The sequence below is a fragment of the Cydia pomonella genome, chromosome 1 (assembly GCF_033807575.1).
Source record: "Cydia pomonella isolate Wapato2018A chromosome 1, ilCydPomo1, whole genome shotgun sequence".
NCBI lineage: Eukaryota > Metazoa > Arthropoda > Insecta > Lepidoptera > Tortricidae > Cydia > Cydia pomonella.
The window spans coordinates 43,759,196-43,782,520 of NC_084703.1; the positions used below are offsets into that span (position 1 = coordinate 43,759,196).

Sequence of the window (23,325 nt, forward strand, 5' to 3'; positions counted from 1 at the left end):
GAAATGGCTACCCATCAAATTCAGTTCTTACGACTTCAGACAAGTGAAGTAATGGAAAATATATTGAACGCAAAGACGACTGAAGTTGTGGAAAATAACTGCACTGCATTCAATGTGTTATCTTTATTATTTTATATACGCTTCTTAAATTCCTTAACAATTGCTCGAACCTTTATATAAAGTTGCTTGGACTAATTAAAGTTGCACTGCATTAGAGTCCGTCTAAACTAACTTTGCACCGATCTTAAAAGAACAAAGTGACGGAGTGTTATTATAATCGTCATATTTTCATAGAAATTTGACAATAACCCATTTAGTGCAGCGGTGGTAGGTACCGCTGACAGATATAGCGCTCATTTTCGTTAGAAACGATGTATTTGAGCTAGAATAATTTTTATACGCGGTATTTACTTAGTGATCTCTTCAGTCTGTTGCCGTATTTATAAATTATGTCTTTTGATACATCTTACTTAATTAATACAAAAAAAATACGTGGGATTACAAGAAGTTGCAAAAAAATTAACATGTGGGATTTTTCACAGATATTATACGATTGCTCTTGTTTGAGGCTACTGTGTGCGAAAATTAATGTACAAAACTGATGCAAAGTATCTCGGATAGCAAGATCAGATACCGAACAATAGTACAAGTGCCCAAATGCGAAGGCCGAAGACTGAACTCCACGTAGGGCTAAAAGATCGGAGCGGCTGTCGGCGGCGCGTTTCCCTAAAGGGGCTCGCTGGCGCTCATGACTTTCGATCTGGATCCCGTGGTTTCCTAATGATTTTTGTAGCTTATTATATTATCAGCAACGGCTTTAAACAATATAGTACTCCATATTTACTCCAAAGTTCATTGTCTTCGAGATATTTGGCACTAAAGTTGAACAATTTTAGGCCAAAAAACTAGTTAACTGGCCATAACTTTTGTGTTGAATAGTTTAAAATCTAGAGACGTCAGAGATGAACCCAAATGTGTAGATTTCGTACATGTAAAATCCTTCACGGCAATCGAGTAACGAAAAACGTGTATTTTTTTAGACGATGTTTAAAAAAAAAGGAAATAAGTATTCATTTCTTTCGAAATCCGGCAGACAAGAATGGAGATAAAAGATTGAAGAACCGATAGCCGTTCTTATAAATCTTATAATTCTATCTATATTGCAAATGTACGAGTAACGACTCAAAACTTATCAAAAATCGTTGGAAAGCGCGGGGAGCCCCTTAGTTTCCCCAAGTATTTTAATAGCAAACGCCGAGAGCTGTATGAATGTAGTGTTATACCATGTAATTATAGTACAAGTACCTAAACAATCAATAGTACTCAAGCCAATAGTGCCTGTGTGCCAGATTTGGCCAGATACAGCCGAGTCGCATTTTTTTGTCTTCAGTCCAACTCATATCAGTGAAAGAACATGGGTCATATAGCCATGTCATTCTAAGAGTTTTAGTCCTGTATCGAAAGGTGGCAGTAAAAGTTGACTATAAAATTTACTTTGACAATACGCTTTTTGCTCTAAATAATAGGTATCGCATTGTCCTCTTGCGCTGCACTAAGTAGAAAAGGACTAAAAATCGCCTGGCTAGCTGTTTCCGAATGTATATGTTGCAACGAGGAATACATTTGGACCCGGGTATGTCCTTAAACTACGTCCAAAAGAGAGGTACCGGCATTGTGAATGTCATCTAGCTTTGTGTGGTAGGGCACAGCACAGCGGATGTCATTCCAGATCTAGAGCAGAGCCCAACTGGGGAAGTGCCTCCAACTTACAGAAAACCGCAGCCAAATAACACTAGACCCTACTCATAGTGTTGTGTTCCTGCCGGTGAGTAAGGTGGAGCTCAACGAGGGGCGGGAGGGGGTTAGGGTCCGCAACGCGCATATAACTCCTCTGGAGTTGCAGGCGTACATAGGCTACGGATACTGCTTACCATCAGGCGGGCCGTATGCTTGTTTGCCACCGACGTAGTATAAAAAAAAAGGTACGGGCATTGTGAATGTCATCTCGCTTTGTGTGGTAGGGCACAGCACAGCGGATGTCATTCCAGATCTAGAGCAGAGCGGACGTACCTTACAGAAAACCGCAGCCAAATAACACTAGACCCTACTCACAGTGTTGTGTTCCCGCCGGTGAGTAAGGTTGCCAAGTGCCGAGTGTTAGGGTCGGCAACGCGCATGTAACTCCTCCGAAGTTGCAGGCGTCCATAGGCTACGGAGACTGCTTACCATCAGGCGGGCCGTATGCTTGTTTGCCACCGACGTAGTATTAAAAAAATCGGGATGATACCGGACTAATTTGAATAAACCCTAGTTTCCTCGGGTTTCTCGAAACTAAAAACCTGAGATATTTTTAACATGCAAGAGTGAAAAAGCTGAGATAAGAATTAGGACTGGTTCTTCTGGACCATACGGATGAATTTGCTTCTATATTCATACGAATAACCTGTCAGAACGTCCTTATGGGAAGCGACAATGTGGTACCTTTTGCTGAACGACACAATTAAACTTTCTCGTGGATAAAGATCTTTCGCAAAGGCCAAAATAAACATCAAAAATAAACTTGACAATAATTTGTCAAGTTAATACAATAAAAAAGAAATGGTAAATCGCATGAGCCTAATTACTAGCGTTATGCAATTTCTAACAATTACGACAACGTGTCGTGATTAGTGTTGAACAAATACAATCGCTCGCATAAAATAAAAACACTTTAAAAATTCGCTTCGCTTTAAGTAAGTAAGTAAGTAAATATTCTTTATTACACCAACAATTACACATTTTTTATTCTTTTTTTTAGCTTTATTTTCATGCCTCAACGGAATAACTCAGACAGATATTCCAGTGTATTATAATATTCCTGTTCCTATCTATGCATCTATGTGTATAAGGTGTAAGTATGGACAGATGAGAACTCCGAGCTGTAAGACGAACAGGAAGAGCGCGATGCGTCGCTGTTGTTGCGTGAAAGAGACGACATGTACGACATTCGCTTGTTGATAGTTTGTCTTACAATAACTTTAGTAAAAGTTATACATATCTTAATGAAATTTGGTAAGACCGTAGTTGGGATCAATATATATTTCAAGTCCTAACATGAATAGGATCGATCAAGAGGTCATGAAGTTAGACCTAAAAGAACATTTAAAATGAAATATTAGAATATTATTCAAGTAGGCATATTACAATGCGCTTATAAACGTCAAATAAACCGCCGGCTCTAACCCTACACCTCTGACCCGAGAAGATTTAAATCCCCCCTCAATCAGAGAAAGATATCTCAATATGGGACCGGCAACTAAATCGGCGGGACACATATTTTCATTAAACATAACATGCATTCAATAATAAAAAATACAATTTAAATTACTATACAAAACATTCAATTACATACAGTAGGTATACTTTTCTTTATGGAAATTAGATTTAAAATATATATGTATAACAAATCATACAAAAACGTAGCTCCTTCAGAAAACAGATCGAATTCTTATAAAAGGAAAATAAACCAAAATTAATAAATGAAATGAGAATATATTGTAAATCTTGGCTGATTGAAGTACCTACAGTCGCCATCAAATAAATCGGAGCGGCCGAGGTGCTCATAAATATCTGAGCACGCACACTAACGCCTTGACAATAGAAGCGTGTTCAGATATTTGTAATCACCTTCGCCGCTTCGATATATCTGATGGCGACTGTACATAAAACATTTGATGTGCTTTCTTATTAACTGGGCAGTGTGATAACATGAATGCATTGAATGTTTGTAAGTGTGAAGTACCTGGACAGGTGAATGTGTGGGTGAGAACTCCGAGCTGTAAGAGTAACAGGAAGAGTGCGATGCATCGCTGTTGTTGCGAGAGAGAGACGGAGTGTAGTGCCGCGACGCGCGCGGGCTGGCCGATGGGCTGCTGTAGACACTGGAAAGAAATGAAATAACCTCAAATACCGGACATTTCTGTTTATAACACAATTAAAAACAAACAAGGTAACAGACGGAAGGTCAGAGTCGCATCATAAGGGTTCCTTTTGTAGATTTTTGGTACGGAAGTACCCTATAAACAAGAGTGTTTAAGTCAAGCATAAATATCCATTTTATCATTCTAATACCGATTCTAATCCCCGAAGATGAGGATATCTTAGATACTTTCTCATTTTAAGCCTAATAGACCGCGAGCTTTCCGTCGAAACGTTTACTCTTCTGGGTTCTCCTATTTTCCAGGAAGCCATTTCTAGCGCAATAGAGACCAGAAAGCGTCTACTTTTACACGTCCAAGAACGCCTAAAATACATTAATGCCCATGTAGCCCTGACTCTATTGCGCATGTGTTTCGATGTTCCCAAAATTACGTACCGTAAAACCACCCAACTATAGTCCAAAGCTCCCAACTATGGTCCACAAATAAACTCAATTTTTCTCGTTCAGGTGTGTATTTTACTATATTTTTGTAGTTCTAAGGCAAAGTATGTTTATAAATGGAAGGTAAAACTAGGAGTAAACCACAAGGAACATTGGTATAGATACTTAATTTCCTTTTGAACTTGTGGACCATAGTTGCAGTATTGGACTAGAGTTGGGTAGTTTTACGGTACCTGTTGAGAAACACTCCAACATGGCTGTGTCCGAGTGACGTGTCTTCATTTGACGGCATGTTAAGGGAAACGGCAGACTTTTGACTAGAATTAAGTTAGTCTTAAGTTTTGTTTTTTTTTTTTATGTATTTTTTTTTGTACTGATGTATTAAATATTATTTACATACATATTATAAATAAATATTTTAAAACTAAACACTACAAATCGCATTATGGTTGCGATACATTACTCAACCTCCGAGGCAAGCTTCCTAACACTCAGGGAACCTGCCTCGGAATCGCCGAAACTTGACACCCTTCGGCCAAAAATCCTCCTTGTTGAAGGTCGCTAGACGTTCAGTCGGAACGCTCACCACAAACGATTTAAATTTTAAGTGTGATTGCCATACCTGTGTGTGTACATGGAATGGACGGCGGAATCCGTGCTGGCGCTGGACTGGACTCGTGGCAGTCTGCCCAGCAGAGGGGAGCCGTGGAGTGCGCCCAGCAACTTGTCCATGCCCACTGAAGGCTCGCATTTTAGCTCTGAAATATAAAAAGAATAATTTTATTTATCTTAGAAACAAGGATACATTAGCGACTTGTAGACATGTAGACAAAAAATCGATATGTGATTTATAAACGTTCATACCAAGACAAGATATTGCCCACATACGAAACAGAATAAACTGCACTTTTTGCATAAATAAGTTTTTTAGAAAATGTCAACTTCTTCAATTTTAAAATAAAATAAAAAGAGCAAATCTATGTGAAATTGTGTCGCTTAATTTCAAACTCAGATATATTTATCTGTCAGATTTTGCGGTTTTGGTGTAGTAGAAAGTGGTAGAATGTTGTGAGTTTACCAAAGAGCAAAGTAAGTAGGTATGAATTCACACCATTGCTTTACTTTTGGTTCACACCTCAGCCGTATCAAATAGGGCAGAAATAATCATTGTCCATTAGGACGTTCAATATGTTTCCAGAAAGAAAAGTATACCGACAGCAGCGCTACCTGCCGGGTCCAATGGCATTTTCAAACCATCCAGGAACCCGTTGAAATTTAAACACAAAACTTTATCCAAATTGGTTGCATCAAATTAAATCGAGAGCAACGATACCTGCCGGTTCGAATTGTTCTTTCAAACCATCCATATCTAATACTAAATGGATGACCACCGCTTGCCTAAAGCTGTGCTCTACGAGTTGGCGGTGGGTAAGCGGAAACACGGTGGTCAGCACCTGCGATACAAGGACGTGCTCAAACGGCATCTGATCGCTTGCGCCATCGACCCTTAGCGTTGGGAGGAGCTTGCTGGAAGGAGTCTACTTGGCGTTCTACCGTCCATAACGGTGTCAAAACATTCGAAGATAACCGCCTCACTAGCCTAGACATAAAACGCCAGTCTCCCAGATATTTGGACATTAATGATCATTTTGTCATTGCAGAGTTAGCTTGGTCCGATATTAGAGATCTTTACCGCTTGGCATTCATACATTTGATGGAGATACAAGGATACTCAGTACTCACCAGACAACTCTCGACTCTCCTTCTTGATGGTGAGGTTCTGTATCTCCCCTGGAGGTTGCGGCATGGCCTGGGCCTCCATTTTGGCTGCTGGAGACGAAGGGCGACGCAGCGGGGCGCTTTCCGTTACTACCGATATCTGAAACAAATAATTTCATTATTAAAACATCTTATTAATCATCACTAAAGGTCCTACTGCTGTGCACATGCCTCTCACAAGAAGATTTGCCCAATGCAATGCAAATGCCTTCCGCTAAAGCCGAAATTTGCAATTTGCGGGGATCTTTCTCTTTTACTCTTACTAAGACGTAATTAGAGTGAGTGAGCAGATTGTGGTGTTTACAGACTTTCCATTGTTTTCGCAGATTGAGATCTCCAGAAGACGCTTTTGACGGCAACTCCGGGCAGCGGCAGGAACATGAACACTATGAGCCGGGAGGAGTCTTCATATCTATGGTCCCTATTCTTCCCAAAAGGACAATGTGTAAACGTCTTATTAGGGCCATTTGCACCATCCCACTTAGCCGGGGTTCAGCGGTTAAGCCGTTAACCCTGAGTCAAATTGTACTGGTAACCATGGCAATTCCGGGTTTAACCGGTTAACCCCGGGTTGGTGAGAAGGTGCAAGTGGGGCGAGTGTAATGAGTCGTTTAAACATTAACAATTTAGACTCTGATGTGGCTGTACAGGTGTGTTCTTGAGGTCCAGTACACGTTGGTTGTCCAGGCTTTGGAACTGCTCCGTTTTTAAAGGTTCCTGCTTTTGGTGACGTTGTTGCGTCTTTCTTACCAGCTGAACTTCTAACTTTACACCTTTAGTTGTTAATTCAGGCTTTGCTGCTCTACCTTCAGGTCCTAAGACTAGAAAATTAGTCCAAGCTAGAGGAACTAGACTTTAGAAGATTAGAATTCCTTACCCGGTTCATACTAAGACTCCTCTGATGTGGCTGTATCGGCGTGTACTTGAGGTCCAGCACACGTTGATCGTCCAGGCTTTGGAACTGCTCCGTTTTTAGAGGCTCCTGCTTTATGGTGACGTTGCGAAGCGTGTCTATGGAGTCCCGAGACGACTGTAGGTCCGGTGAGCTGCATGGGTCATCTGGAAGTAATGTAGAGGGCCATTGTATGCTTTAGTCGTTCCCGTCTTTCTTGTAGATATAGCAAAGTTAAGAGAATCAAATTTTTTGAACTGCGACTTCGAACTGAATATAAAGCGAGATAAAAAAATTCAGTACTTGAGCCTCAAATAAGAAAAACGTGATATAAGTATATTGCACCCGTTAACTTTTGGTGTTTTGTCTGCAAAAGTGGCCTTTTTCTGAAATGTGTTTGACCCAGGTGTCGAAAATCAATATAATTGTCAAAAGACTAAGTAGTTTTGTAGTGGTAAAATCTTTATTTTCCCTATTATCTTAAAGAATATAACAAAGTTAAAAATGTGGTACGTATTAATGTCAAATACTTATAATAAAATTAAACCATACAGATTTAATTTATCAAAAAGTCTACTCCTAAAGAAAATACATTAAAATCGCGAAGCAACTGGTGACCGAAGAGCTAGCGGCTTCCTCGCACAACGTATCAGCATTGCGATACGAGGAAATGCCGCCAGCATCGTTGGTACAATTCCTCAAGGGTTTATTTTAGATTTAAGCTAGTTGTATATATCCATTGTGTATACTGTTTTATAATAAAATTTGTTATTGTCAAACAGTCATCAATATCCAAGATGGTGCTAAAGTGTGACTATAACTGCACTTACTCATGTTCACGCTGGTGTCTATGACCATTTCGGAGTCGGACAGTTCTCCCTCCCAGGACATGGGCCTCTCTGTGTCCCCTGGCTCATGCCCGCTGGACGACCGCTTTTTCTTATTACGCATGTTTACCTGAAAGCAAGTTTAACGTGACTTCCCATATCGGAATTCATCCATTAAAGAGATGAAATAGGTGTTGAAAGTCAGTACAACAGAAGAGTATTCATGCAACGTGACACTCCAATCCTGTGCTTTTCGACAGCACCTAAACTGTTCCGGTAGATTCGAGTCGTAGATATATCTTGTATACCCGGCCCGCTTAACTATTTCTGCTACATGATTGTAGGGTTAAGGAGGGAGCAGCTCGATAGAAAAGCCGAGTACAGTAGCTCAAGCCATATACGTGCGTATATTTCAGACAGCCAGCAGATATTGCTAAGCGGGCCGGGTATTCAGATCTTACTCTCTTCGCAGTGTTTAAATCATTATGGATATCTCGCGTGCTTAACTACAGCACATTAAGGAAGGTATTTTCCTCGTACCTCGTACTGGTGTTGTGAGAAGTCGATCTTCGATATCTCAGCGTCCGTCGAGTCCTCGTCGTGGGGGTCCGAGGAAACGCTAATCCGTACTCCGCTCGAACTGTACGAGAATTGACCTGCAATGATGACAATAAACTTAAGAGTGAGGTCACACTGGTGCATTGCGTCATATATGTAATAGCCCAACTGTTCAGCTAAGTTTTTACCTATACTCTTGATGACACATTAAAATTTAGTCTGCTACGTCGGAGGCAATCAAGCATACGGCCTCCATAGCCTATGTACGCCAGAGAATTTACATGCGCGTTGCCCTAACACTCCGCACCCTCGTTAAGCTCTGGCAACCTTACTCACCGGCAGAAACACAACACTGAGTAAGGCCTAGTGTTATTTGGCTGCGGTTTTCGGTAAGGTGGAGGTACTTCCCCAGTTGGGCTCTGCTCTAGACCTGGAATGACATCCGCTGTGCTGTGCCCTACCGCACAAATCGAGATGTCATGCACAGTGCCCATACCTCTCTTTTGGACGTAGTTTAAGGACATATCCTGCTCCAGCTTGGGACATTACTAAATATTTGTACACGCAAATAAAATTTTCCTTCCCCCAAAATCGCTCAATGTTCCAAAGTTCGTTAATAAGTAAATAACATGTTCATTGAAACGTTAAACGACCGGTCAATAAGTTTGATGACTGTCTAGCCGCTCAAACGAACTTCGTTAACTTTGCAGACGGGTTGGGTTAACAATACGTATACGTAGACATATCTGCTATGGAAGGTAGAGGTAAGGAATGAAATCTCCATAGGCTGTTGCAAAAGTGTGCAGCTGTCAGCTATAAATAATAGTTCCAAAATTCTCCAGAGTAGCGCTAGAGTAGCTAAGAACCTAGGCGTTATTGACAGAGTGAAGTGCGCTCTCATGATTTGAATATTTTTCTCAATTATTCTAGGTATTGTAGCGCCACCTATTTAAGGTTTTTTGACGGACACTTTTTGGTTCATGGAGATTACATTCCTGACCTCTACCTTCCATAATATCTGCAGACAGATCTGTCAATGAAAGGCGGGTTGTCTGTAGACTAAAGAAGGATGAACAAAATTGCCGCAGACGATTAAATATCAAAAGTGCGACTGATCGGAATGATATCAAATGCCACTGGAATTATTGGATTAACAGTATAAATACATAAATAATAATAAATAAATATTATAGGACATTATTACTTCCATTAGACAAAGTCCTACAGTAAGCTCTAAGGCTTGTGTTGCCCGCAACAATATATCGTTACCTAAGTCCCGTACTTAGATAACGCAAGATAGAGAGGTGCACGCTCTTACCGCTAGGCCACCAGCGCTTCTTACACATGTAACTTGAGTGACAATGCAATGCTATGGTACCATCGAGCTGATCTGATGATGGAGGCAGGAGGTGGACATAGTAACTCTGTGATAAAACAACGCAACCTAATTGTGTTTAGGATAGCTAGAATTTCCTCGATGAATATTAGTTGCCTGTTGAAAAAAAAGTAGTCACCGATAAAAGCCTGTAAAAAAAATCTTACCATTGCTCGTCTCGGGCCCGGACATGCTGATCGTCGTCACAGACACATGCCCCCCCTCCACTTTAACCGCCTCCCCCTCAGTTGCCATCACTATTCAATCTCTACAAAAATCTTCCAAAAATACTCAAAAATGTCTATGAAAAATATATCTCCGTGGCATCTTTCTTGTACTCTGTAAGGCAGGTTGCAGTCTTCGTTTTGTTACATGGTGTCACGAGGGATGGCTAGACGTCGCCATTGGGGGGCTGGAAAGAGAGAAAAACTAATTAAAGTCACATGAAATCTCACATAAACTTAAGTACATATTAATATTATGGCATATAGGGTAAACAGTCTATTACTGGCAACCTTATACTAAAAGGGATTCTGTTTACTAATCACACAATCTAAGTTAATCATCAGAACGATAGTTATTTAGTTTACTTGAATTGTGTAAATAAATAAGTAGAATTCTTATTTTAGCCATTTTAGTATAAGGTGGCTAGTAATCGGAGGTACCCTACTATTTTTTTTAAAGCTTTTAGTATGTCTAATCTTGGAAGCTAAATTTTACCCACTTCCCGATTCCGATTAAGCTGGAAATTTGCATACATATGTAAGTCGGGTGATAATGCAATATTACCATCGAGCTGACCTGATGATGCAGACGGGAGGTGGCCATAGGAACTCTGTGATGAAACAGGCCGTATGCTTGCTTGCCACCGACGTGGTATAAAAACAACAAGGCAACCGAATTGTGTTTATGGTTTTTAGAATTATCTCAATAAAAGCTTGGACCAATAATGTTTTTTTTTCCAGAAACTTATTTTAGAGAAACAAGCCTAGAAGTCGATCTAAGGTGCCTTTGTGCCGATTTGAACACAACAAAATGAAGAGGTGCCATTACAAACGTTATTTTCATATACGTTTTACTATGGAAGATAAAGTCAAGGAGCAGAATCTCCCTATACCAAAAAGTGGTATACTAAATAGGTGGCGCTACAATTCCTAGAATACTTCAGAAAAAAATCTAATCATAGACAGCGCACTTCACTCCGTCAATAACGCCTAGGTTCTTAGCTACTCTAGCACTACTCTGGAGAGATTTAGAACTATTATTTATAGCTGACAGCTGGACACGCAATAGTTCTGCCTATGGAGATTCTATTCCTTGCCTCTACCTTCCATACGTTTTACATTAATGCTGTCATTGCGACACTTTGTCATTGCTAATGTCATGCTAGCTAGGTCCAACTATAACATTTACACCAGAATCAATCTTATGTATTTTGTTTTTAATATCAAAAAACCGGGCAAGTACAAGTCGGACTCGCGCACGAAGGGTTCCGTACTATTATTTATAAAAACGGCAAAAAAATTAGGTTTGTTGTATGGGAGCCCCCCTTACATATATATTTTTTATTTATTCTGTTTTTAGTATTTGTTGTTATAGCGGCAACAGAAATACATCATCTGTGAAAATTTCAACTGTCTAGCTATCACGGTTCATACAGCCTGGTGACAGACGGACGGACGGACGGACGGAGCACACGCAGTGTGTTATTTTAAACGTCAAACTTGTACCACATTATAACGTATAAATATCACTTGCTATTAAAATCGTTGCAGACTTATCTTGGTCTGACTTAAAATAGTTTGAAGATTCCTATATGAAGACAGCTCCGCCTTGGAAGATTTCAAAATTTTGGCCAGGGACTGTCTCATTTCAAACATAAATAGAGAGTATCATACTGTCTTTGTCTTACGCTAGTACTAGCACCCAAAAAGGGATGAGTATTGTTTTCTTCTTCTAGCTACTATTGAGCTGATCTGATGATGGAGATTGGTGGCCATAGGAAATCTGGGATAAAACAACGCAACCTAAGGATGTCTTGGGCTTGATGGAATTGACCCGATGAGTAGGTTGTAGTTGCTTGTTGAAAGAAAAAATCAGTTTTTTTTTATTACCGCTCAGAGTGTATACTATGTACATATATCAAAATGTCCGTCTACCAACTCGTCACACGTTTGTATTCGGAGGTTTCGACACTGTTTGTACACCTATGTGCGACCTTGCAGCTAGTAACGCGCCGCACGAGGCAGATATCGATACTCACAGGCGTAAGGGGCGTCTGAAAATATCGATATCGATAAAACTTGACTTTTTTTTCACTTTAACTATTTTACTCTATTAACAGCTCATATTGTTGCTTGTTAAGCCTTAAATGGTTATAAGTATTAGCAATGTAAAATAAAAACGTAGGGTTTTCACATGCTTCCTCACTCATACGCATAGCCAAGTGTTTGGTAGATGTCTCGCAGGCAGCCAGTGACGTGAATCAGATATTTATGAATCGGATTTCGACACTCACCACAAATCCTTGTCTCATCGATGTCGATAATTGCATTTAAAACCACGAAGGCTTTCTACATAAAATATAATAAGCACGCAAGCTGATATTCAGGAGTATGCCATGTGCGATATACATATATCAAATGTTGCTTAAATATTTGGTATCGCGCGCTCTCCTGGTAGGAGTCAAGTCAAGCTGTTTGAACATAACATAAATAGTACACGGTTAATTTTATTTATTTACTTAACGCAGCTAATCGTTACATCAATGTGAGGCATCTAAATCCTTCACTTGTGCTCGAACACAAACGATACGTTTGTAGCAAGCGACCTTGTCGGTCGCATCGTCACTATGCGTAATAACCGATAGCGAAGTCATTGGCACTGTTTACCGAGATAGCTGTTATCGTCGAGGCAGTTTCCTAGTGGCTTGTTTTGCTTGAGTAATGTGTAAACGAACATTAATGCAACTATTAATGAGTTAATTACAAATACCTTCTTAGATAAGGTAAGGTTAATACTGTCAGCTATCGTGATAATACCGGTGAAAATAAGAGTCACGTAGTCTGTTTCATAACTTTTACAAGCAATGAAATGAAGTTATAGAAGGTATTTTAGTTAGCATATATCAATGTTCTCGTTCTTTTACTCATAACTAAGGACAACAAGTTGACACTCTTTACTTAATTTATCACACTTTACAATCAAATATCATTTAAGATAAAAAATTGTCACTCAATTCGATTTATTTTAAAACGTGTATCTTTGGAGAAATATTACGAATAGAAATCAGGTTATAGTGATCTGACTGAGATTATAACGGCACCCTTGATAAAGTATGTACCTAGTCTATGATGTATCTTCTGCACCGCTTGTTTTTCATTGTTATGAGATTAATTCGCAAAACATTCATCAACAAAAATATATAATATTATAAAAAACTCATAACAAGCAAATATTGAGACATTTTTATTCCGGCGTGCTACGTATTTTTAACTCCATAAATAAGAAATTGGTCTATTTTTTGGTATCAACCTTTTATAAAAACGCGGCTCTGATGAAATATATCGCAAATTTAATCTCTAACCACCCATAAATGTCTCTCATTCCCTTGTATTATGAATCTTCGTTTTGACAAACATAATTTCTTTTGTTTTGGGCAAAGTATTCATCGAACTTAGCAACCTCGTAAAAAGCTTTGTTAAATTTCTAACAAATAGAAATATCAAAATGACAGGATAAGTGTCAAACGATTATCAACAGTTTTTTAAGGCTCATAAGTACACATTGGTCAAGTATGGTCCATGACAAGCCATCGCCAGTGTGTACAGGGGGCAATGGCATACAACAGCTGACGCCTGGCCATCAGTTGTCTATCGTGGTGAGCAATAGGGAAGTTGTCGGTTTTTTGACACTTCCATGGAACGTTGCCTGTGGTGTTACACAGTCGCCCATGGCAGTGGCTTGGCATGGCCCAACGTTAGCCACTGTGTACTAGGGGCCTTTGGATTTGACACGTTTATGAATAACGCCATTATAGTATTTTTCAAAGTCGATGGGTAAGATAACAAGTGTCATCTCAATATAATTTAAAACCTAAAAACGCCAAATCGTATTGAAATGACACTTGTCAGCGTATCCATCGAGTTAGTAAAGTACTATAGCACCACGCGTGTGTAACACCTCTGGAGTTGCATGCGTCCATAGTCTACGGTGACTGCTTAACATCAGGCGGGCCGTATGCATTTTTGCCACCGTCGTGGTATAAAAAAAACTTTAATTTGTAGGCAGCTAGAGGATAAAACCAGTACGTACTAGAAAGCAAGCACATCCAATTACAAGATGGAAAGATGACATTCGTCTGACTCTGGGGCCGGGCCATACTGGATGAGGGTTGCTGCAGACAGAGCCCAATGGAGACAGTTGGAGGAGGCCTATGCCTTACGACCACGAACTGAGACATATATTATAAAAAAATAAAAATGAAACTTATTTGAAATGTATACAGTTCGTAATTAATTTTATCGTTATCGATACAGCGGTGTCGCGTCACTAGTAAGGGGCGGTGGGGAGTCGGCCTTCGAGATCCGGTTGTTCAGGCATTTCGCCTTTCGAGTCCGCTCGGCCGAGAAGTAAAAAATATCGAGTTTGCGGCCAGGCTTAAAATACATCGAAATATAGCGATATTCAACACGTGCTCTTTCTAAAACATTGTACGTACCTAACCCTTCGTGCTGACCAGGGATTTATCGATTGTACGGTCACGTCTGAAAATAACGAGACGGATAAAGTGCCAAAAATATGTCTACACCACCCTAATATATGGGCCATAAGGTCGTGTATACATTTTTTTGACACTTCGATCGTGTCGATGTTTTCAGACGTGAATGTATAAGAAAAGTCTAAGACAATTTATTTTGCCTTTCAACTCAGCTTGGCTGAGGCAAAACAATATGAAGTTGGCTTAAAATACTTCTAAATATAGCGATATCGGGTTTAACGGCCCGCCATCCTAGTCGGCAGTGACCCTGCTTACAAACTAGGAGGTCCCGGGTTCGGTATCCATAGTAAAAGCTTTGCTTATTTTGGGCAATTATTTAGTTAAATTATTTGTTAGTTAATTTTTCAAAAAAACTGTACTGTACATAATACCTTTCATGTTGATCAAGGATTCATTTATTGTTGAGTCGGACCCAGCTAACTTTGCATGGTAGCAATGACAAATGTCATCGTAAGAGCAAAACGATTGTTTTACGTTAACTCGCAAGCTCGGCTCCCCCATTTCATGTCTATTTATTTATTTTCAAATAGTCTATATTCATGTCATGTCCTTGTTCCACCCTAGCGCCACAGAATAAATAATAGTGCTACCGTACGCGTACAGAAATGACACTTTCTACAAAAACGAAGTTTGACAGCGATTCAAGGACGAATTATTCTGACCCTTTCTAATGTATGACACTATCCCTTTCGGCCGTTTAGGGTTGTCAAAATTCAAGTCATCGTCTTATCTGTGGTCGTGCACGTATAGGGACGTCAAGTTGTGTCAACTCTAATAATTGCTCGGAGCAATGCTGAGCCGAACGGAGCCGAGAAAAGCCGAACGGAGCCGAGAAAAGCCGAAAGGAGGAGTGTCGCCCCACTGCTAGCGCCACCGGAGAGATTTCGAACTATTATTTACAACTGCTGCTTACACTTTTACAACTGTTTCTTACCCACTTACCACGAGCTTCTTGCTGACATGGCAACTGACACATTGGCAGGCATGTGCGTAACTTAGTTTCTATAGATCCTGTCTTCCACGAAGACGCGTGCCTTGACTTGTATTGCCATGTTATTAAAGGTTAGATTTGACAAATCTGGGCGTCATCGTGGGTAACATGAACTATATGCATGCCGCTCGTACTGGCATATTAGAAAATAGAATTGTTTCGTTTTATAATCGAATGAAACAAAACAAAAGAGGTACAATAACTATAGAGATGAACTGGTAGAGCCGGCAGATAACCGAACGAGATGCTCTTATGGAGCTTTCAGTAGGAGTAGCAAAGAAAGCGCTATGATTGTTTGTCCTTGTCACAGTTGCATTTTTTTTAGTCTCCACCGTAAGTTTTAGTATGGCTTATGGTGGGCAACAAATAACCCGACCAAATTACGAAGGTTGTTTTTGGTAAGTTGTCAGGAATATTAAAACGTGTTTTTAATTTGGCGTATTGCGTGTGTTCTGTCCTTCACGGGAGCACGTTTATAAAATAAATATTATAGGACATTCTTATACAGACTGACTAAGCCCCACAGTAAGCTCAAGTAGGCTTGTGATGTGGGTAGTCAGACAACGATATATATAATATATTTAATTATAATATCAGGAACAAATAAATGCCAAATAAATGCAAAGGGGATTCGAACCCGGGACCATCGGCTTCATAGGCAGGGTCACTACCCACTAGGCCAGACCGGTCATCATCTATAGCACATCTAGTTGATGCTACCATCTATGGTTCCGTTTAATCATGGTTTAAATTTCATTGGGGGTAATTTGTACCAGTATTAGGACCGCGGGCCGCTAGAGGATATGGAACCCCGAAGGCGAGTCTGAAGTTGCAATTATCTGCGCCGCTAGATTGCCAATAAAATCATATTAAAAACCAATATGAATTAAGGCCTTTTTATTATGAGATTACCTTCCACTTACTCTGAGAAATCTCTTAAGTATTAACTTTACTAAGTAATTGATTTTAACTGGAACTTTCATTATAGAAAAGGTCCTTTACTCAAACTTGCAATGAAATGTGTACATGACTTACTTCAAATTAGGTCTGGAAATACTAAGTATCTGGTGCGATGAGTGAAGGTGATAAGATGGTCGGCTTTTTATCATTTGTCACCATGCCTGTCAGGTTCTAACAAGTATGTAAGTGCGAAAGTGACAGACATAGTGACAGGTGATAAAAATGGAACCATGCTGCTATCGCTGTAAAGCAACCTTCTTTTGTTTTTAAACGTCAAATTATGGCATTCAACCATAAAAAACCTATAAGCAGCATTCTGCCGTTATGCTTTTTTTATTATTATTACGAAAATTTGATTATTTTTGCGTTACGACGCACGGTTTAGGAGATACAGCCCTATAAGGATTTCTGCATGAAGGGAAAAAATCTTTATAGGGCTTTAGGAAACCCCACAGTAATAATAAAAAAATACAAATCTCGGCGAGAAACGGGGTTGCCGGCCGCGTATCCCTATGCTGCCTCGCTACGCTCGGCCGTCTATATGTACTTGACCTGCAACCCTTTACGTTCCCGGGCGTCTATAGTAATGTACTATTATACGTCTGTCTGTATGTCAGAGGGGAGGATACATATTATGTAATGTAAATTTCCACAAAATGAGAAGGTGCTGTTGATAATACTTCTATTAAACGGTGAACTAACTAAAAAATAAATTTCATAACACGCATAAACCAGAAAATAGTAGATTGTTAACCAAGGGATGAAAAGCACTAATTTCTGCCGAGGTAGTTTGGTGCTCGAACGTAGTGAGTTATACAATCTAATTTTCACCCGAGTTAAACAATCTACTTTTCATTTAGAATACGAAGAAAGTACTTTCTATTAACCATTTAGGTAAAAATATCATTCTTTATGGAATGAGGAGTTAAATATCAGAATGGAAATTGTATAACGAATCTTTGAAAGTAAAATTCTCTAGTGTAGAAACATATCCCTTTCTGCACACTTGACCTGACCCTCTTTCAGAGCATGCGAAATGAAACAAAATATTGAAAATATGCAGACCATAATCATTTTCGCAGCCTGCTTTTTTAACAAAATAAAAGTAAATCGGAAAGAACTTCATAACGTCGATATTTGACGTGCTAAACTGCTAATACGTATAAAAATTTGAAAAAAAAGAAGCTGATTTGACATGGATTTGACTAAATTTTTCATTTATTCCTATTGCCGCTTTAAAATGAGTCGAATGCTTCACTCAAACCAGATTGACGCGCTCACGAATACATACAAAATGTCTAGTATATCAGTTCATTACTAAACTGGACGATTCACTGTTTAACTGAACGCAATGAAGAAAATCTGTATCATCGTCGGCACCTAACTGACCAGTCGTATCCCTTATTGCACGGAATTAAGGTCTATAAACGGTTACTTTACTGTTAGTAGTAATGACCGGACGGCCTTGTCTAGGCCACGATGACGCCATCACGTGCAGAACTCCTTTTATTGGGACACAATATTTTGGTGTCCCGTTCAAACTTCAGTAAACTCTGTGGGGTCGAGAGGAACGGGAGATATTGACTAGGCAATTTAATTATAGAACGGTGGACGGCTTTTGCAGGATTGTTAATTTTTGAAGGTTTGCTGATTTTTCATTTGATTGTTTGGTATGTTATATTTATCATGACAATCTGTGGTAATAGCTTTTTATACAGAAATGGATACCGTATCCAGTTACTTATTACATTTTTATAGGAGGAGGTTATGTATTCGGTCGTGGAATGTTTTTAAAACTTAAATCATAACATAACTGACATTAAAAATTCTAAAACAATTTTATTTTTTTCAAGAATCATAAATTGTTTCGTAATAAATTCGTACGTACTAATAAAGTCATAAAGGGTTCGGTTATAATTATAAAATATCCCATACTTTTATACTTCGTTATCAATAATTTGGAAGTGTGTAGATTTTTAATTTTATAACGAAAGCTTTTTAGGGTTCCATTATTACATTGAACCCTCAAAATTTGAGCTGCTACTGACATGTCACTGTCAGTGACAGGCAGTCGTCGTAAGACAACTTGTGAGTTCCATACCTACTTTACTAGCGTCATATCGGCGTTCGGATCTCGTCGGTAACGGTAAGTGACCCTGTCTATCGAGCAGGAGGTTAATTCCCGGGTTCGAATTACCCGGCATTTATTTGTATAATTTACCAAAGGATACACTCCTTTTTTTCTGCATTCTTTGGGATCCTTCAACTGCCATTGTCCCTTTTGACAATCTTTTCGTCCCTGTCGAGGACCGAGCAATTTTTTTTTGTATACTATGTTGGTGGCAAATAAGCATACGGCCCGTCTGATGGTAAGCAGTCTCCGTACCCTATGGACGCCTGCAACTCCAGTTGTTACATGCGCGCTCTGCACCCTCGTTGATTCTTACTCACCGGCAGGAACACAACACTAGTAGGGTCTAGTATTATTTGGCTGCGGTTTTCTGTAAGGTGGAGGTACTAGCCCACTAGGGCTCTACTCTAGATCTGGAATGACATCCGCTGTGCTGTGCCCTACCACACAAAACGAGATGACATTCACAATGCCCATACCTCTCTTTTAGACGTAGTTAAAGACATACCCGGACCCAAAAGGACATACCCGGGTCCATTTAAGGACCTACCCGGGTTCAAAATGGTGGACTGTTATGATGGACGCCAAGACTCATTTTGGGTCATCACGCCAGCCACTTGGCAGCACTTACTTAAGTGCACTCCTTTTTTTGGCGGTCGTGGAAAAATAGCTATTAGTTGTATAGCCGAGAGATCTGTCTAAAACGGTACAAATCCCGCGCGACGGCCATGTTTTCTGTCGCAGGTTTCGCAGGCCATATATTTTGGTTTTCTTTCTAATTTCCTGGCTTTACGCCCTCACAAACATCAACATTATTAATATTGTTTATCATGTCATGTCTGCGCGCTAGTTGGCCGGGTTGGTTTAAGTTTCCGATGTTGGCCACAAGATGGCAGCACCTACAACGCGCAAGAAAGCATGCGCATACTGTAAGGGGCAACACCTGCTTTGGCGTGAAGTGTCAATATCAAGTCTAAGTTTCCGATGTAGGGCACAAGATGGCAGAACCTACAACACGCGAGGGAGCATGCGCGCACTGCGCAAGTGTCAATGTCAAGTTTAAGTTTCCGATGTAGGCCACAAGACGGCAGAACCTGCAACACGCAAGGGAGCAAGCGCACACTGTGCAAGTGTCAATGTCAAGTTTAGGTTTCCGAAATAGGCTACAAGATGGCAGACCCTCAAACGTACACGGACTCTGTTTGAAATTACAACTACATTACCAGCCATCCGCCTGCCGGCCGCGACACAAAGGAAATTTCGTACAATCCATTTCCAGTGACGTCCTTCCCGTTATCGATGGTGCGACGACCGATAGCTATCTGAAGGTCACATCACTATCTGTGACGTCACACCGTGCATTCGCTAATGCAATTATTTCAAGTATTTTTAGGTACTTATTCGTTTTAGAGTAGTTTATTATAATTTTCTGTCAATTAGATTTGATGTAGGGACCGTGCGCGTTGGAGAGTCTGCCATCTTGTGGCCTGAATCGGAAACAGACATGTACATTGACGCTTCATGCCGAAGCAAGTGCTGCCATCTACCGTTCTCGTACGTTTTCTAGTGCATAGGAGGTTCTGCCATCTTGTGGGTTACATTAGAAGCATAAACTTCACATTTACACCTCACGCCAAAAATTATGTTTTCACCACACCAACTGGTAAAGGCTCTCTTGATTGTTCAAAAACTAATGAGAAAGTTGCATTTTATCCTCATGTGGGGCACAGTAATCAGATGCAAATTTTGAGTCGTATTGACTTTTAAATGATGATTTTGCATGATAAATATTTAATTACGTTCATTTGGATTTGATTTGGTTAGTTTTTTTGGTATTTCATAGTTATTATTTTTCTCGCGTTGGTGTGGTGAAAACATGGGTATACAATTTTGCAGTTGTATGTTACCTGAAAGGACGTTGCCATACTTAAGGTTAAACTGTTTGATAACGAAAGTAATATTCACTTTATTTTATCAACGTTTCTTGCGTAATTAATTATTGTGCAATTACTACCTACGTTCGATAACAGTGTTTTCTTACTTTGCTTCGTCCTGGTTTAAACGAGAAAGGCATTTTATAAGTTCAATACTCCTAGTAAAACCAGACCAGTAATATGATCGCGCGCCATAGGGACCGTGCGCGTTGGAGGGTCTGCCATCTTGTGATCTGAATCGGAACCATAAACATGCACATTTACACGTCAAGTGCATAGTAGGTTCTGCCATCTTGTGGACTACATCGGAACAATAAACCTCACATTTACGCTTCGCGCCAAAAATCTGACAGCTCCTGTGCTGCCCCCTACAGTTCATGCACGCTCCCTATATTGAATTAATTTTCTTTGAACTAAATTTTTCATACTAAACTGAACTGTCATACATGAGAATAACAGCGCCCTCTTGACAATGATCATATATTTCTGGCTGGGGTGGTCGGGTTTTACAATGGTAGCCGGTGAAAGTATTGTGTCAAATTCATGTTTTTTTTTTGGGAACGTGGATGCCAGCCCTTTAAGCCATTAAGCAAATAAAATTAGAGACACGGGCAAGCTAATAATGGCGCCATCTATGCAAACCTATGACATTTGAAAACCTTTTTCGTACGGCTTGAGGCGAGTTGCCTCAAACGTGTTATACTTTGTTTTAAAATGTGGACTTAATATAAACACGTTTATTCATATAAGTTTCTGGACAAATTAAAAAAAAAAACCTTTATGCTTTGCTTTCCAAAACTGCGAAATTTCGACATGCAAGAATGTCGGATACTTATCATATTACCAAAATGAAAGTTTCCTTTGTTTTCTGCGTAAAATTCCAAAAATTACCGAGTACTTCCTGAAATACGAAAAAATATGTTGAAATTCTCATTTCAGTTATTATTTACGATCTTTCCGACGTATAGAGTCAGACCCAGAAAATTTAGCAGCCATTTTGACAGTGCAAGTGTTATTTTAAACTCCAAACTTCTATAAAATTATGACGTTTACTTATACTTGCACAGGCTGTACTATCAAAATCATTGCCAACGTAATTTGGCCTGACTTTAGTAAAGGTATTAAATATCGACACGGACAAAGTGCCAAAAATATGTATACACGACCTTATTGCCTTTGTCAGTAGAGTTTAATACCTTGACTGTAATAGTTGCTATTGGCCAGTGCTACCCATATCAATAATATTAGTCGGTACTCGCTATTTTGATTTTCGAAACATAAACAAGTTTCAAACAGGAACTCAACGAGGCTAACGTATTTTTATTGTAACGCGAGTTCAACCCTCTAATTGAAGCATTAAGGTTCAATTTCGCAAAGTAATTCGTACATTTTATTTCCAAAACCAACGTCGAACGATTGAATTTCAAATTTGGCATTCAAACGGGTACGGCTGTTCGGTATAAATTTAAAGCGCAAATGCCTCAAAGCACTCAATATCCAAACAATTATATATCATATCAAAACTAAAGACACTTACGCTATTCTAGAATTGGCGCTATCAAACACCGCAAAATTATCTATGCAGGTGGTTAAATCTGGAACTACAGTAAACATGTAATAAGTTGTAAGCGTATGTACTATGACGACGACACTGCGAGCCGCAAAGTTAAGTTGGTACGGCTGTGGATATCCCGTATGGTTTGTAAATAATTCCGAATAAGAGACTGAATAAGTGATTATCGCTTTGGTAACTTTCTTGGCATTGACATGTACACGATTGCTAATTCGCATACAAAACGTTGTTATAGTTTGTCCAGGACTGTTTCATTTCAAACATAGACGAGATAAACATACTATCTTTATCTTACACTAGTACTAACACCCAAAAGAACGGGATGAGTATAGTTTTCTTTGTTCCTACTGTGTTTACCAGACTATATATTTAAATAATCGCCATGTATATTTGATAAATTACATAAGTAAGTCCATTTTAACGCAGTAATGTTAAAAAATTTCGATGTCACGAATCATCAGTAGAACTAGTCGAATGCGCCCCAAGGTCAACGCCCCCGTCTTCAGCCGTCTCACAACGATTTCGCATCACGCGTCCTTGACACTGATGACTAGACTGTGTACTCTGACTTACAGTACTGACTGAATGTAGACCCTATGTGTTCGTAATAAAGTTCAAGTATGTCAGTCAACAGTGGTGCCTGATGGTGCCAACAGCAATCGCAGGTATCGGGAAAAGGTGGTCTAAATAACTATAATGCAGTGGTTAAATGTACAAAGGCAATATATACAGGTATTTTCCATTGCAACAATATACAGATATATGTTTGCGCGTCATTGCTTGAATTTGGTCATAGAGAAATAAGTAAGCACAGAACTCACACCATACATTTTCTTACCCAAACGCATATTATTTTCGTAGTCGACATCTAGCGTCAAGTAGCGGATTTATCAGTACTGTTACTTGATAATAGATGTCGCGACGAACGGTCTAATGCTAAACACCGAACTAGTCTTATGTATATTTCAGTAGGAGTAGCAGAGAAAGCGCTATTATTGTTTGTCCTTGTCCGTCTCATTTTCTTTTATTCCCCACACGTAAATTATAGTATGGTTTATGGCTAAAAAATAATCCGACCAAATTACGTAGGTTGTTTTTGGTACGTTGTCAGGAATGTTAAAACGTGTTTTCAATTTGATCGCATTGCTTTTGTTCTGTCCCCCAC

At 39.5% G+C, this 23,325-nt stretch overlaps 1 protein-coding gene across 1 annotated transcript in view; it reads right to left on the reverse strand.

The window, feature by feature from the left end:
- Positions 1-23,325, reverse strand: part of LOC133524563 (nuclear hormone receptor FTZ-F1 beta) — a 63,014-nt gene that overhangs the window by 12,314 nt on the left and 27,375 nt on the right. Inside the window, exons 2-8 of the mRNA XM_061860649.1 lie at positions 9,959-10,203; positions 8,399-8,514; positions 7,862-7,988; positions 7,017-7,198; positions 6,104-6,239; positions 4,983-5,118; positions 3,782-3,920 (exon numbers count right to left, since the gene is read on the reverse strand). Of these exons, the coding sequence (XP_061716633.1) occupies positions 3,782-3,920; positions 4,983-5,118; positions 6,104-6,239; positions 7,017-7,198; positions 7,862-7,988; positions 8,399-8,514; positions 9,959-10,046 (924 nt within the window). The 5' untranslated portion in view covers positions 10,047-10,203. The remainder of the gene's footprint in view (positions 1-3,781; positions 3,921-4,982; positions 5,119-6,103; positions 6,240-7,016; positions 7,199-7,861; positions 7,989-8,398; positions 8,515-9,958; positions 10,204-23,325) is intronic.